The following is a 16,666-nucleotide window of genomic DNA, read 5'->3' as shown; positions in this document are numbered from 1 at the left end:
CCAAGGCTATAAATATAAATAGTGACCCTCGTACAATGTAAACCTGGATTCATCGGACCAGACAACCTTCTGCCACTGCTCAACAGTCCAGTTGCGATGCTCCTTGGCAAAGTGCAGGTCACGTTTTTTGGTCATCGCTGTTAGCAATGGCACTCTGGTCGGATGTTGGCTGGCATAGCCCATCCATGTTAAAGTGCGACGAATGGTGAGGTCAGACACGCGTGTTGGGGTGCCAATGTTGTAATCAGCTGTTATTTGCGCACTTGTAGCTCTCTTGTTGCCCTGCACAATCCTACTGAGTCACCTCTGACTTCTCTCATCCACCTTCATTTTCTGCTTCATTTTAGCTGTGAGAGTGCCTTGCTGCTGGATGTTTTTTGCTTATTCATCCATTCCTGGTGCACGCATGGCACTGTTGGCCTCGAAAATCCTGTCAGTGTTGCAGTTCGGGAAATTCTCACACCTGCCAATCGGGCACCAACAATCATGCCCCGTTCAAAAGCCATCAAATCCTGTTGCTTTCCCATTATACACACACCACTCCATGTACAGGTCGAGTACATACTGGGGAAACTTCCACACCACAGCAAACTGGCAACGGGTGTCAGTCTACAGACCCTTGGTAGTTAACGTTTCTCTCTGTAGGTGTCGCTAATTTTTTGGACGTTCAGTGTATACATATACCTTGTTATAGTTCTTTTTGGTTTTGCAAACAAACCTGACGTGATAGGAAAAAAACAAAAAACTTCAGTTTTGCATTCAGCGCACCTGAAGTATAAAAATTACTGAGTGTGAGGAAAACAACTATTACTACAGTCGTGTGTTGCTATAGGGTTGAAATCTTTCTGTAGAATAAGATGAGACAAAAATATGCACAAGAAAGGAGGATTGTATTTATTTAAAAGTATTTATTGCTTCTAAAATTAGAAACATGCATCACATCAAATGGTGAATTATATTTCAACACTTGTCATCAGTTGATTCTTCACTCAGTAGAAGCCTCGCATTTTTGTAGATTCCATCTTGAGTGAACAATTTTCACGTGCAAGGACATGTCTGAAATGATAAAACAATACGTTAATTAACTTTAACAGGGTTACTAGATATCCTCTTTTTCCAGATGTCCCCTATTTCCATCACATGTCCTGTGTCCACAAGGAATTCGTAATCAAAATCGTAAATTTCATTTTCAGCATCACATAATTTTCATTAAGAAAATAGTATTCTAGGTGGAGAAGCAGAAAATCCAGATTCGTTGTAACGACCTAGAAAATTGATCATTTAGTTGGCAGGGCAGGTAGAATGTGTACTACGTGGGTCGTTCAATATATAAGTTTCTGTATGCTGTAAAAAATGTTATTTTTAAGATACATTAGAAAACTATACATACATGTGTAGGAGGATCCTTCCTCACTTATCCACATAATCCCCATAGAGATTCAGGCATTTGTCCCACCGTTGCAGCAATTTGTCCATACCCTTTGCAAGAAAATCAGGGCTCTGGCTATTGTGCACTATTCTCACATTACACTTCACTTCTTCATCTGTTTCGAAACAATAACCTTGCAATTCAGACTTTAACACCGGAAAAAGGTGAAAATCACTCGGCGCTATTTTGGGGTTGTATGGAGGGTGGGACAGCCGTTTCCACCCCAATTCTTCACTTTTGTGTTGTGTTTGCACTGCTGAGTGGGGGCGAGCGTTATCGTCGAGAAGAATGACACCAGATGACAGGAGACCTGGTCGCTTATGTCGAATTGCATTTTTCAGTTTATCCAATGTTTGATAATAACGGTCAGCATTAATTGTTCTTCCTCATTCCAAAAAGTCCATAAGCAGAACGCCCTTAGCATCCATGCTTCTGAACTCCTTATGACGCGAGCCTCGTTTTCCGAACAAGCATTTACTTTTCGCCCTTGAGTGCATGCACCTTGACGTCTGATAACAAATCGATTGTTGTTCCTTGTAGACGAAGGATGGCGCTTGTCAACCATGTGCTTCTTTTTAATAGCATTGCTTTATGCAATATTTTATAGCACACGGAAACTTATATATTGAACGTCCCTAGTATTTATTTTAATAATACCATTTTCTACATCTTGAACTACCGGAAAAGCCAATGGGACCCAGGGGTAGCTCAAAATAAATATTTCAACCTGGGCATTGTTGATTTTTGGCACACACCCCCAAATGGCCACCCTGCCACCCACCGAACTTTCTACCCAAGTCCCCTACTCTCCTCCTTTCTCCAGTAAAAAATAATTTATGCCCATGTTATTATTTAGGAAAAAATATTATTTTTTAAATACTTCAAGTGTTACTGTTAAAGAGCATGTTTATCGCAGGTATGTGTTTATTTATTATCTACATAATGAAATAATCAGTAATCTCTTAGCTTATATTGCTACATGATTTTGCAACATACTTATGCCATGCAGCAGTGACTTCAATTAATTCTTGTCTACACTAATCCAACTCTTTTTAAAATAACTAGCCATGATTATGTAAGTTGTAGGGCTACTCAAGAGGAATATCCTTATTTGGCACCCCCTGATGATGTTGCCCTGGGCAGTCACCCGGCTCTCAAGCCGATGTGACTACCCCTCTCGGTATATTGAAATTTCACCCAGAACACTAATTTTACAGGATATGGTGTGCGAAAGATAATCCAAGTTGTTTGCCACCTGTTGATCATTATCCACTTGCCTGACACATTATTTTCCCAAAAATTGTCCATATTTTACACATTTTTTATTGTGTGTTTGTAATGTACCAATAGCGCCAATTAAGGAACAGTAACGAAATTCTATTTTTGGGGTCAAATAAGGTCACAAAACAATTCAAAAAACCTCCATAATTATTAACCCGAGTTAACTCGTACATATAAGGAAAGTACTATAAATGTTTGAAAATAGCATATAAACTGTCAAGAATAAAATGTCTTCACATTTTAGTGCTGTCCAAGTTTACAGACTATCACACATACTGTCTCACATCAAATGTTACCCACAGTGTGATAAATCCGAAAGCATGGGCTATAGAGCGACCACAAGGAAGAAAACCGTGGACGAAAAGTCCCCGTGCAGCTTTCTCCTTCTTCCCTTCAGCTCGGGCCATAAGAAAGCATGGTCCACTCTCCCCCTCCCCTCCTTGTGGGAGTATGGTGCACAGGAGTTGCGGGTCTGCGCAGGTTGTTTTGCTCGTGGTTCCACTATAACACAGAGTGCAACATCGCAATCTGGGCAATAGTATCTTGACTCGCAACGAATCTTCTTTCCTCTCAGATCACTGGAAAGGTGACAACTACCTAGTGTCATGGGAATCCGGTAGATGGCAGCAGTACCTTGACAAGCTATCTACACCTTCCACCTAGTGGCCAAAATGGGAATTAACACCTATTAAAGCTCAAACGAGACTGTCCGGGTTGGCAGAAAAGTGCACTGAAGTTGTACGATTTTAACGAGCTAACTCGGGTAAATAATATGTAAAAGCAAAAATGAATGCCGAGTTAACTCAGGTTAATCAGGCAAGTGGTTAAGTAGGCAGATAAGACCAAACTCATGCTATTTATTTCAGAAATACTATATGCTTTGCACTTTGCACCAAGGAAAATTTTCCTGGACATTGAACAAAACAATTACGTTGAAGGTTGAATGAACATTTTATATATATATATATATATATATATTTTTTTTGTATTTATAGTAGGGGTTTGGACACAGTCTTTCACAATGGTGTAAATCAGTAGCCTGCCTCTTAATAAATGATTCTGTGCATGTTCCTACCAGTAGGGTGGTAGATTGGGTTTCAAAGTGAGGGCGCAAAGACAGTATACTATTTCTTGGCAGACAAGACTTAGTATTAAGAAGCATAGTGTGGGGACAAGAAATGTGCAGGGGTCGAGGAGGGTTGCAACTGCCCCCTAATCACTGCTACTGGTTCCTACCATTTTTAGAATCAATGTTACATAGACATCAGTTTGGGCCAGGGAAGTACGAGAGAGTGCTCACCTAATTTTCCTCATACTTCCGTCCAGGCGGTGCCATTTTATTTGTACATCACTGTTCCTTTTGAGCTAATCTAATTAACATTCTGTAAGTAATGTCCAACATCTATAATTTTGAATAATCTTAAACCCTTAAACCTAAATATAGTCTATGTATAATATTACTATTTGATGATCACATTTAAATGATTGATTGATTGATTGACTTTGTGTTTTAAGTCCACTTTATGCACAGTAAGGCTAATCAGGACTGGACCTACAGTTTAAAGTGGGATCTGAACCACTTGTGCCTCAGGAGAGAGGAAACGAAAAGGGACAACAAATGAGAGGAGAAAAGAGAGAGCGAAAGGGGAAGAGGAAAAGTAAAGGAGGGAAGAAAAATAGGACAGATGTGGATAGGAGAAGTAAGGAGGACAAAGGGAAAAGATGCGAGGAGAGATGAGGAAAATGGAGTAAAGAGGAGAAGAGAGGAGGGAAAGAGATGAGAGGAGAGGAGAGGAGGAGACGAGAAGAGGGGAGTTGAGAGTAGAGTAAAAGAGAGAACATGAGAAGAACGAAAAGAAGAGGAGAAGAGTGCAGTGGAGTCGGAAATCTAAGACAGGAGAGGAGATAAGAGGAATGGAGAAGAATGGAATGGAGTCAAGAGGCGAGAACAGGAGGGAAGGCGATATGACATATAAGCAGAGGAGAAGGAGAGAAGGGAAAGGTGATGAGAGGAGAGATGAGGTATTTGTAGAGAATATCATCTCGGCGTCAAGAATTGATGCATTGATCAAAATATCGACATGAAACATTCAATAATATTTTAAAATGAATTAGAGAATGTATTAGATCGGTGAGAAATGTGTTTTGGCTGAGTTCAGAGCGAGATAAAATCTGCCGTGAAACATGAATGTATTTTTCATATTTATAAGAATTATCCAATTTTTCTCCACTTCTCAGTTCGTTGAAATGGAGGTTTTGTTATTTAACATTTCTCCTCTCCCCCATCGTCAATTCCAAACAGAATCTTTCCGTTTCACGCTGCGTGAACAATGAACACAATGGGATATGTCTAAAACTTACAAAAATTTTCTGCCACCGAAGGGGTTTGATCCTATGTACATCAGGTTGACAAACTACAACAGTAACCACTACCCTACAAACTTTCGTTCTTGAGAATAGCTAGGAGGAGCTCACCAATGTGAAATGTAGATGCAACTCTCCTCCTACATGTAATGTGCAAAGAATACTAGTTTGTAACAAAGAAAACGAAGGTAGTACAAATCGGCGCAAACATTTAATGGAGAATTGCACATGATGAAAACTTTTAATTCGATATTTGCGGAAGTATCCTTGCATTGAACTGGAATGGTAAAGGGGTAAAATTACCACAAATATAAATAGTTATTTCATTAATATTTGTCAATGTCTTTGAAGCAGTACACAATTATCGTTAGAATATCATAATTCACGATCTTGTAAGTAAAAATATCCCTTTGAACATGTGTCAATTCATTTATTTGTTTAATTTTTTTTTGGTAAATTTCAGATGCAGAACAATGTAGCTACTTTACACTGCTATTACAAATAATGTTACAATGCTCTTGTTTAATAAAAGAAGAATTAGAAGAAGGAACACGTCATAAGGAGACTCGAACCTGGGATCGCTAGATGGCCAGTCGAGAACTCTAACCACTACACCACATCTTTACCTTCCATTCAAACAACAATTTTTATATATTCAGTCACTCCAATATTGTAAATGTCGTTGGATATTCATGTAGTTGAACTTTTACTTTAATTTTGAATTGCTTTTCTTGTATTAGCAGTTATCTTCGAGAAAACAATTTCGAAGTGAAGAAGAAAAACAAGAATATTGGTAGCTGTTGTGAAAATGCGAGTTATTTCTTCTCCTCTCCTCTCAAACCTCCTATTCTCCTCTTCTCGCATCTTTTCCTTTTCTCCTCATTACTTCTCCTATCCACATCTGTCCTATTTTTCTTCCCTCCTTTACTTTTCTCTTCCCCTCTCTCTTTTCTCCTCTCATTTGTTGTCCATTTTCATTTCCTCTCTCCTCTTTTCCTTTGTGTAGTCTCATCAGCGATGAAATACTAGAAAATCGATTTTCTTTCTTTCAGAAAGTATTTCTTATTTGCGACAAATTTATCCTGATATTTTTTTAGAGTTTTATACAATAATACTTGGTTTTATTCTTTTCTCGTATTTCATAAATATCTATTGTGCATATTGCAACCCTGAAATTGAACCTAACTCTACATGCAACCCACCAGCACCTTACGTAATTTGGGTCGCCTAGTTTAAAATGTCGTTGTCCTAAAACTTTTGAGAGACACTGTACATGAAAGTTACACATGTATCTTCAGAATGCATTCATCATTCATTTTCTGCCATTCAGAAATACAGTTTGTGTGCTTGATTTCCATTATTAGCTAATGTGAAATTGACGGTGTTGAAAAATTATTTCAAATCGTTTGTTCCAAACAAATGCTTTAGCACAGACTTTTACTCCCCTTTTGCATAATTTAAGAGGATAATAACATCCCTGATACTACCGTGCGTCCATTTCGATCTGCAGCCGAGAGATCGGGAGAAGCGTGGCGGGCGGCACTGACGGAGATGCCGACATTTGCGGCCTGAAATGCCCGCTTATTTTTATGGACATATGCAGACATTTATATAAATATTGCAAAACGAGCACTAACCTGTGTTATAAGAGTATGGTTTTAATTTTAGTAGCTTAGTGACTGTATGTGCCGATGATTTTGACACGCCCACCTCTTGTGAAACATGGCGTAGAGGTTTGTTTGGAGAACGTTCTAACGCTGCACCAATATCATCGAGTTTTGCTTCGGTTAGAATCCGTCGTTTTTGCTTAGGTGTTTTAAAATTTAACGATACAGTTTCTCGTAATTTAAGGACAAGATGTCTAACCGTATCTCTGTGTGGAGTTGAAACGCATGGGAATTTCTGTACAAATTACCTACACACGTCTCGACACGAGTTTGTTTTCACGTAGGTACGTGTCATACATAAAAAAATCTTTGTTCTAACGTGAATCTTGCGGCTGGCATTCCAATCGTCTCACTGACACGTCACACATACACACTACAATAACACAAACAAGTAACTGCAAGTAACCAAGAATAACACTTTTGCGCACAGTACGAAATTAACACGCTCTTGGTTTACATTGCTCGCCACTATATTTACAACTCTGTCTTCATCTAGTCGCGAAGGAACAAAAAACTCGAGCTCGGAGATTTCGGATTGCAAGGAAGCTCACGAACACTATTGACTTTTAACGGTTTCTTCTACAGCGTAATCTTGATACAGTGTTGCACATTCAAAACCTCCAAACGATCCCCATCGGCACAAAACTCTTTCAAGGATATAAACTTAAGCAGGACGTTACTGGTCAAAACCATGATTAAAATGTTTTATTATCTGTGGCTCTTAACATCGTTTCTAAAGCGTATTTTTTTGTGTATATAAGAGCAGAACTTGGATGAATTACAGAAGAACTTTTGCGTGTTATAACACAGGTTAGTGATCATTTTGCAATATTTATATAAATGTCTGCATATGTCTATAAAAATAAGCGGGCATTACAGGCCGCAAATGTCGGCATCTCCGTCAGCGCCGCCCGCCACGCTTCTCCCGATCTCTCGGCTGCAGATCGAAATGAACGCATGGTACTACTATTATTATTATTATTATTATTATTGGTACGTTTATCCTGGTAGTTGCCCTGCCTCAGACAAGAATTCGTGGTTGCACCTCTGGTATTATATTTTTTCGCAAATTGTGTCTGACAAAAATAATTTGAGTAATTAATTCGGCATAAACAGGGGGGGGGTGGTGTTCTACCTTTTTGGGGGGAAGTGGGTCATGTACCTTGGGGGGATGGCCACCCCTGAATGGTATAATGATTACACTGGTCAACCAGATTTTGCTTATCATTGTTTTATGATGAATTCTTATATATTTCGACCCACTAAACATGAATGCGGCAACGATTTTGTCGAATTATCAACATTTTGAAAGATATTAGCATGTTTTGTTCTCTCGCACTGCTGGCTTAGCTTCAGCAATATGGGTGTATTACTCTTACAGCCGCTAGAAGGGAGCACAGTTGCTGCTAATTTTAACTCGTGTAAAGGTTCGAAACTCCCCCTTCATATCTACCTCGTCTGTGTGGTTTATCTAGTTGTTTTTGTGTTTTTATCGGTGCGTAAATTTGAAGAGTACAAGCACCCACCTGAATACCTACTTTGGCCTTGTGGTTGTGTGTTTCAAGGTTGTTTTTTCGCCACCATGTCTACCACTTCAGTCTGGGTGTGTGTTAATCTGCGTTAAGTTCATTTGCTTTGTTATGGAACAGCATGTCAGCGGGTCGGAAGTGCAAATTACATGCAGACTCGTTCTGTTATGTATGTGGATACTATATTGTTAAACATGTAACAATATGTAACATAACTAACAAGTTAAACATGTCATTGTGCGAGGGACAAAATTTTGTGAAGCTTCTAAACCGTACTTTGGAATGGCTGTTGGTGATCTGGAAACCATGGGCTCCACATGTTTTGTGTGCTAACTGCAGGTCGACGCTGGAACGTTGGTTGCATGGTAGCAGGAGAGGCATGCCGTATGCGATTCCCCGAGTGTGGAGGGAACCTACAAATCATCATGATGATTGTTATTTTTGCATGATCGACCTGACACATTTCAAGAAAGGGAAGAACAGGCATCAGCTACAATACCCTGACATACTGTCCTCCCGAGCACCTGTTCCTCACAGTGAAGATCTTCCTATGCCATAGCCTTCAATTCAAACCACGTTTGCGGAAGAAGGCAGTGATTTGGACAGTTCTGGTGACCCTGTTACTGATGATGACGATAGCAAGAAACCCCATTTACTGAACCAGAAAAAGCTAGATGACCTTATTAGAGACGTGCATTTACCAAAAAATGAGTCTGAACTTTTAGCTTCACGGCTGAAGGAGTGGAACTTGCTACTTCCTTCCTGTAGAATAACAAAATACAGAAAGAAACACCAAGCGGTATCGTGTTTTTTTGCTGTGGAAGAGTCGCTGTGCTACTGTTCTGATATAAGTGGTCTCTTTAGTGCAATTGGCTTTCAGTATGAATCAAAACAATGGCGTTTATTCATGGACAGTACGAAAAGTAGTCTGAATCCAGTTCGTTTACACAACGGCAACCAGTATCCTTCAATTCCAGTCGCGTACTCCATCCACTTGAAGGAAAGTTACTCAAGTGTGAAGTTGATGTTGGAGAAAATCCGGTAACACTTTACTATACTGGAGATGGATTTCTTCAAATTTACGGGAGAAAGTACTTACGCAAATCATTTTCTGTAGTGTTGTTGATGTTCGGGAATGTAGTTTTGATCCATTTAATGCAAATGCATGTGGTTTTCTACGAAAATCTATTTCCGATGCGCTATTGCTGCTGCCGCCATGATGTCCGTATATGCTAAATTGAACGAAAGGAGTGCTAATGGAACCTAACCTAACAGGCCTAACCTAACCTAGTAGGCATACCTCGTCCCCGTGATGGTTCGTGGGGCTATCGTGAATTTTTGGGCTAACATCAATGGTTTTTTTGGGCTACCCGTGGATGGTTTGTGGGAAATAAGGAACACCAGTAAGTACTCGTTAATGTAAGAAATATACATTATTTTCGTTATAAATTCATTATTTCACCTAAAGAAATGTTCCGCAATGCAGAAGAGTACGTTAGCAATTTAAAAAATTGCGAAATAAATCATTGATAGGTGTCTCCGGTATAGTAAAGTAGTACCGAAAATCCAATATGAGAAACACCAGTGTGGCATATGTGGTGATTTCAAAATAATTGGTTTTCTTCTTGGCTTACAAAGTGGGTATACAAAGTATTCTTGTTTTTTCTGTCTCTGGGACAGTCGAGCAAGAAGCAAGCACTAAGAGCAAACTGTGTGGCCTGAAAGAACAGAGCTAATCCCAGGAAAACACAATGTGATAAGCACAGCTTTAGTGCCCAGAGAGAAGATTCTCCTACCAACGATGCACATTAAACTGGTGTTGGCAAAACAATTTGTTTGGGTTTGAGTTGGTGTTTTAAGTCCACTTTATGCACAGTAAGGCTAATCGAGACTGGACCTACAGTTTAAAGTGGGATCCGAACCACTTGTGCCTCCACCGGGTATCGAACCTGGGACCCCTTGATTACAAGGCAATGAGGCTACCACTGCGCCATGGGGGAGGCCCGCAAAACAATTTGTGACAGCATCTGATAGTGAGTCAGCTGCTCTACAATACATAAAAAATGTTTCCTACTGTGTCGGAGACAAAAATTGTGGGTGGCATTTTTTCAGGACCACAGATTCATTTCATGCTAAATAGTAATGAACAAACAAAATATGACCGAGCTGGAAAGAAATGCATGGGAGGCCTTCCACAACTTGGTGAAGGGATTTCTTGTCCACAACAGAAGTGAAGCTCTTGACAATCAAGTTAAGACACTAACTGATAGATATAGAGCACTGGGCTGTAGAATGACTGTAAAATTACACATGCTTCATTCGCGTGTTGATTTCTTTCGGCAAAATTTGGGAGAGATAAGCAAAGAACACAGCGAAAGCTTTCATAAGGACATTCAATTCATGGAAAGAGATACCAGGGAAGATGGGACTGTGCCATGATGGGTGATTACATTTGGAAATTAGTTCGTGACGAAGGGGAAGGGTGTGTTTCCCACAAAAGACAACGAACAACAAATATTCACCTTAGAGCATGTTGTCACATAAGATGAACTAAATTAAGGGACTGACGTGTAATATTAATGTATTCTGTTCATTTTATTGCATTGTTTTAGCTATTTCTCATTGTTCTCATATGTAATTTACTGGGTACTGACTGTACTGTGTTTGTAATTTTATGTTTTTCTACATAATACATATGGGCTACATATTGCACTTTGAATAAAAAATAATAAACGACCCATGTCATCCGAAAAACTGACATTACAGCAAAACCAATGTCATATTCGTGTTCAGCGGGTCCAAATCATGAAAATAAGACTGAAAAATAAACATAAGCAGAAAGTTCATGAAAATTTGTAGACCAGTGTTATCAGAACAATCTGCAAGGTGAGAGACCCTGATTCAAATCTTGGGTCGACCTCAGCGGCAAAGTGGTTAGCACACCTTGCTACGATGCCAAAGATCCCAGGTTTGAATCCTGGCATGTGCATGGGTGTTCTTTGTGAGTGTTCCTTCATCAATTCCAATGTATCATCACTCATCCTTATCTTCGCAGTTAGCCAAAAGTGGCAGAAAAGTACAGCAAAATAAATAAATCAATCAAATCTTGGATAAGGCTTGATTGTGTCAGTCATTTTTTTTCTTTCTTTCTCGTCGCTGCTATTAACCTAGCATTTTTTGAATGATGCAATGACATATATTGGCAACGCTGATACTCGTCAATGTTTTTATTATCTGTCAATAGGGGTAGCGACGGTCTGTGTTTCCTTTTCATACTTAGGCATGAATTGGTCGAATGCAAGTGATGATTTATGTGTCTGTCATTGTGGAAATGTCAAATATTGTAGCGTTTATATCCCAGTTGTACTTCAAAGAAATGCAAACTAATTCACCAGAGCAAATATTCTTATTAACAGTACCCTGCAAGCTGTGAGGTCTGGGTTGCAGGTAAGATGAAATGTAATGTAAAATTGAGAATTTGACATTGTATCATTCTATTTCATATGTCTGCAACTAATGTCGTCCACTATTACACGGCAGTTTTGATTTCAACAGTTTATACATCTCAGTAGCGGAAGTACAAAGACCTGGAGCTTTTGCTGCTTAATGTACTTTCAGAATTCTCTGTGTAAACTTATACGGACAAACTTGTACCAGTCAGTTTTTTATGCTTAGGCTTATTGTGTCAAGTATCCCCGGCACACATCTAGTATTCCAGATGACACAAGAAGCATCCCACATCCCTTATACAAGGTGGTTAGGGATCGAGTCTAGGCTGTGCCAACCTGAAGCTACTCTCTTATGGGAGAGGTACTTTTTATATGTAAGGGGATCCGCTCCTGTGAAATAAGGAATACACGAACAACATTCACTCTTTAACGCTTCTATTGACTGGACAGGATGGGGTCATGATAAGAATAGAAAGGAGGCTCGTTTACCTGTAGATTCCAGTAGACATGATCATCCCGCTGATCTGGTACATAAGGCACGGTGCTGGAATGAAACTTCTTTAAGGGAGCGCAACTGCCCGCTTATAATCCTAGCGTTGTACCGATATTCAATCTATCACTTGGAGAAAACAACTCTTTACTCTATAACTTTCGGACTACAACTGGGGTGAGATCTGTTGTCTCGAACTATTTAAGGGGATTCAAATTTCTGATCGTTAAAGCCGTTGAGGCAGTTTCATCCTGTCGTTAACCGTGCTTTTTGCATAAAGCTGAGTTTACTTATTTTCGTACGATTTCCTGTTGATTTTGCAAAATGGTTAACGTAACCAGTAGGCAAACATTGTCTGTAGTGATGCAAGAGTATCCCCTTTGAAGGAAATAGAGTCCGTGGTGGACTAAGGGACCCATGTTTTAATGTTTTTGCAAGTACATGTACAAAAAAAATGTATTACAAATTTTTAAGCAATTCATCAAGTGTAGATAATATACAACCATTAATATTTAATTAATTCGATTTTTCTTGCATAACACAACACAATGGTGTTGTTGGATTGTGGTTAGATTCCTTTGTGCGTAAAAATCTTTCATACTGGAAACTAGAGGGAATCATTTTGAAGCATGATTTTTAAAGGGCTCCCTCAATCAGTTCTGCAGAGAGGCCCAAAGCTGGTGGTACATATTACTCGCCTATTAACATTATCGACCTGTAAATATCAAGTAGATACAGTCCCTGTTAGCCTGTGTATGTTAAACTTTGTATTCTTTAGCAATCTGGAAAGGTCATCTCGAAATATTGCTATTTGATGTTCCTCGAAGTTTTTTTTTTTGTTCGTTGCAGTTTCAAGATATCATCCCTTTTCTGTTACTTATCTCTTTTGGGGACGGGGCAAATGCCTCTGTGCACCCTGCTATATCTGCCAATGCGACACAATATATTAAAACTTTGCCCCCTCTAGAATTGATTTCGCCCCCCCCCCCCACAAGAATTCCTGGCTACGGGCCTGGTTCATACTCTCTTGTACAGTCACGGACAGTTCTGTGTTGTAACAATCTCATAAACTTCCAATGGATTCGTTACAACCCAGTAGTGTCCGTGACTGTACCCCCAGGTTTTTCTTCAGTAGCATTGCCCATTCCGACGATATTAAAATAAATGCACACATGGTGCGTAACAGCATCTCCTCGCCTTAAAACGAAAGTTAAAAAATAGTGTATTACAATTAGCATCTCCAGAACGGGAGCGTTGGAACAATTTTCGTGCTGTAGCACTGTTCCCTCAGTTTCTATGCTATAGATTTCCTTCGCTGCAGGTGGAGCGTTCAACCCCTTGTTCCAATCGGCTTGGTCCAGTTGCCGTGTTGAGAGAATATTGTCTTGGAATTCTGCGTTGCCAAATTTTTAGTTTCGAGTCCTTTTCGAAACAGGTGGCACCTTCAACGAAGCCTAATGGTTGCCTCCGCAAGCGAATGGGTCTTCGGTTCCCTGCCTCTCCCTGAAATGCGAGCGAAGGAGGCTTGTTGACAGCAAAAGGTGTGTACGACTGGACAAAAATCTGGCGTTTAGCAACACCGCTTTTCCTCCCTTTGAAACTCCCACAACTGGAGGAAAAAAACTGGGTGTTCTGAAGTCTACTCTTTCGCATGTTGGGCTTTAGACGCGTACGTGCAAAGAGAGTCAAAAAGTGCAACGAACTAGACTGGGCTATGTAAGGACTATCAAGTGCAAAATGAGTACAATCTTCTAATATACAAAAAATGGATATGTGTGTGTGTTTGTTCCGCCATAACTCTCGAACGCCTGGAGCGATTTCAACCAAGCTTGGTATACATATCACTTGCAATATGGAAAGAAATTCTGTAGGTGTAAGACACCCCTGGCACACCTAGGGATGGAGGTGAGGTGGTGGTGACGTAAATAATCGAAAACGACCGATATTAGTGTGGAATACATAGTTTTCGGGGTCGCTAAGATGAATCGTGACACTCCCAATGCTGTTCTCCCAAGTTCATACTACACTATAGTTAGAATTCATTATTTTCCTGTCTAATAGAAGATTTGGATAAATAAATACCCGAGCAACGCCGGGTAATCAGCTATTTAAGAATAAACTAAACAATATTTATTGGTATTGTCATAGGCGCAACTTGGCGGGGGCATGGGTGCACTTGCCCCCCCCAAACTTTTCATGTTACTAAATTTTAAAATTAAGGATATTTGTACTAACCACCTGGGACCTGAGTGTCAAAGTATTAAAGAGTATATTTTATGATTTGGACTTTTTACGGGATGGAAAACTTGTCGATCCTGCCTTCCAAAGTCTCAAGTTTGATTCTGCCCCCAAAAGTTAAGTCCCAAGTTTGATTCTGCCCCCAAAAGCTAAGTCCCAAGTTCGATTCTGCCCCCGAAAGTTAAGTCCCAAGTTTGATTCTGCCCCCGAAAGTTAAGTCCCAAGTTTGATTCTGCCCCCAAAGTTAAGTCCCAAGTTTGAATCTGCCCCTGAAAGTTAAGTCCCAAGTTTGATTCTGCCCCCGAAAGTTGTCTCAAGTTTGATTCTGCCCCCAAAAGTTAAGTCCCAAGTTTGATTCTGCCCCCGAAAGTTAAGTCCCAAGTTTGATTCTGCCCCCAAAAGTTAAGTCTCAAGTTTGAATCTGCCCCCGAAAGTTAAGTCCCAAGTTTGAATCTGCCCCCGAAAGTTAAGTCCCAAGTTTGATTGTGCCCCCAAAAGTTAAGTCTCAAGTTTGAATCTGCCCCCGAAAGTTAAGTCCCAAGTTTGATTGTGCCCCCAAAAGTTAAGTCTCAAGTTTGAATCTGCCCCCGAAAGTTAAGTCCCAAGTTTGATTCTGCCCCCGAAAGTTAAGTCCCAAGTTTGATTCTGCCCCCAAAAGTTAAGTCTCAAGTTTGAATCTGCCCCCGAAAGTTAAGTCCCAAGTTTGAATCTGCCCCCGAAAGTTAAGTCCCAAGTTTGATTGTGCCCCCGAAAGTTAAGTCCCAAGTTTGATTCTGCCCCCGAAAGTTAAGTCCCAAGTTTGATTCTGCCCCCAAAAGTTAAGTCTCAAGTTTGAATCTGCCCCTGAAAGTTAAGTCCCAAGTTTGAATCTGCCCCTGAAAGTTAAGTCCCAAGTTTGATTCTGCCCCCGAAAGTTGTCTCAAGTTTGATTCTGCCCCCAAAAGTTAAGTCCCAAGTTTGATTCTGCCCCCAAAAGTTAAGTCTCAAGTTTGAATCTGCCCCCGAAAGTTAAGTCCCAAGTTTGAATCTGCCCCCGAAAGTTAAGTCCCAAGTTTGATTGTGCCCCCGAAAGTTAAGTCCCAAGTTTGATTCTGCCCCCGAAAGTTAAGTCCCAAGTTTGAATCCCCCCCGAAGTTAAGTCGCAAATTCGATTTTGCCCCCTCCCCCAAAGTTAGGCTCCGAGTTACGTCCATGGGTATTGTGATTAACTTACCATGCACGATACAGAGCGACACTTCCCAGCGTGATCAGGTTTACAACCGGGTGGACACCTGGACACACTACAGAACACGCACGGTTGAGGCACTCTGTACACCCACTCATCGTCGTCGTCCTCCAAAAACGCTCTAGATTCTATATCTTGATTCCCATCGCTCCCCATGCTTCTTCCTGCCACGACGTTGCTGATATCTTCCACTTTTTCAAACTTCTGCATGTCGTTGGCGTCCATTTCTGAACCTTCCTCGGTTTTCGCGAAAACATACAGTCCTTCCCCCCGCCCTGCCATTGCAGCTTCCCTTGGAATTCCATTGGCTGTGACACCACACAGAGCGATGAAATTAAAGACGGATACCAAATAAAACAACATTGATGCTGCCGCGAACGTTGTTGGAGAGAAAGTGTGGGCTTTTTGTATCGAGAGCACATTTCTGGGAGAAGGCCACTTAGTGGATATTACTGCAGCTGGTACACACAGCCTTGACATTTTTACCGAAGATAATGACCAGTGCTAGGTCACTGGTAATCTCAAAAGTCAATGGCCTACCTCAGATATATATTAAGTAGGCTCGTGATCAAAATTGCTCCGAATTTGCAGTGGCAGTGGAAATGGTACAGCACTTCTCGTGTTCTTTGTAAAGGGGCCGGTTGTACAGTGGGATCCATGAGTATTACCGTGCAAATTGTCCATCACCAGTTCGTGTACTTTATTTGACCCAATAAGAGCTTCAAGAATTAAAAGAAAACTCAGATCAAACTGTTGACAACTTCTGCACCAACATACCGTAAAAATCCATAGCTTAAAAACACTTAGGATGTAAGAGAAAAAATAATCATGTTCAATTTGCAGACCAATACTAGTGGCTCCCACTGTACACCCAACGGCGAAAAAAACAGTAGGCGAATTGTCCACCACGATTTTAATTCGATCTGTATTACACATTGTGATGAAAATGAATTGAAATAATGACGTCAATAAGCAGAGAACAATGCCTGCTTTG

At 40.4% G+C, this 16,666-nt stretch overlaps 1 protein-coding gene across 1 annotated transcript; it reads right to left on the bottom strand.

Annotated features, from left to right (window-relative positions):
* Positions 1-915: 915 nt before the first annotated feature.
* On the bottom strand, positions 916-16,046 carry LOC145990335 (uncharacterized). Its single transcript, XM_083126027.1, has 2 exons — positions 15,661-16,046; positions 916-1,056 (listed from the first exon to the last, which is right to left on the bottom strand). Exons 1-2 carry the CDS (start codon positions 16,033-16,035, stop codon positions 1,039-1,041), a joined length of 393 nt encoding a protein of 130 aa, XP_082982153.1. The 5' UTR covers positions 16,036-16,046; the 3' UTR covers positions 916-1,038.
* Between the last annotated feature and the right edge of the window lie 620 nt (positions 16,047-16,666).

Source organism: Lepisma saccharinum, chromosome 7 (assembly GCF_977018435.1).
Source record: "Lepisma saccharinum chromosome 7, izLepSacc3.1, whole genome shotgun sequence".
Lineage (NCBI taxonomy): Eukaryota > Metazoa > Arthropoda > Insecta > Zygentoma > Lepismatidae > Lepisma > Lepisma saccharinum.
The sequence above is the reverse complement of the archived record's forward strand: the minus strand, read 5'-3'. Positions and strand labels throughout refer to the sequence as shown.

Excerpts from the sequence above, each read along its gene's own strand:
- LOC145990335 (XM_083126027.1), bottom strand. The coding sequence starts at position 16,035 with ATGTTGTTTTATTTGGTATCCGTCTTTAATTTCATCGCTCTGTGTGGT.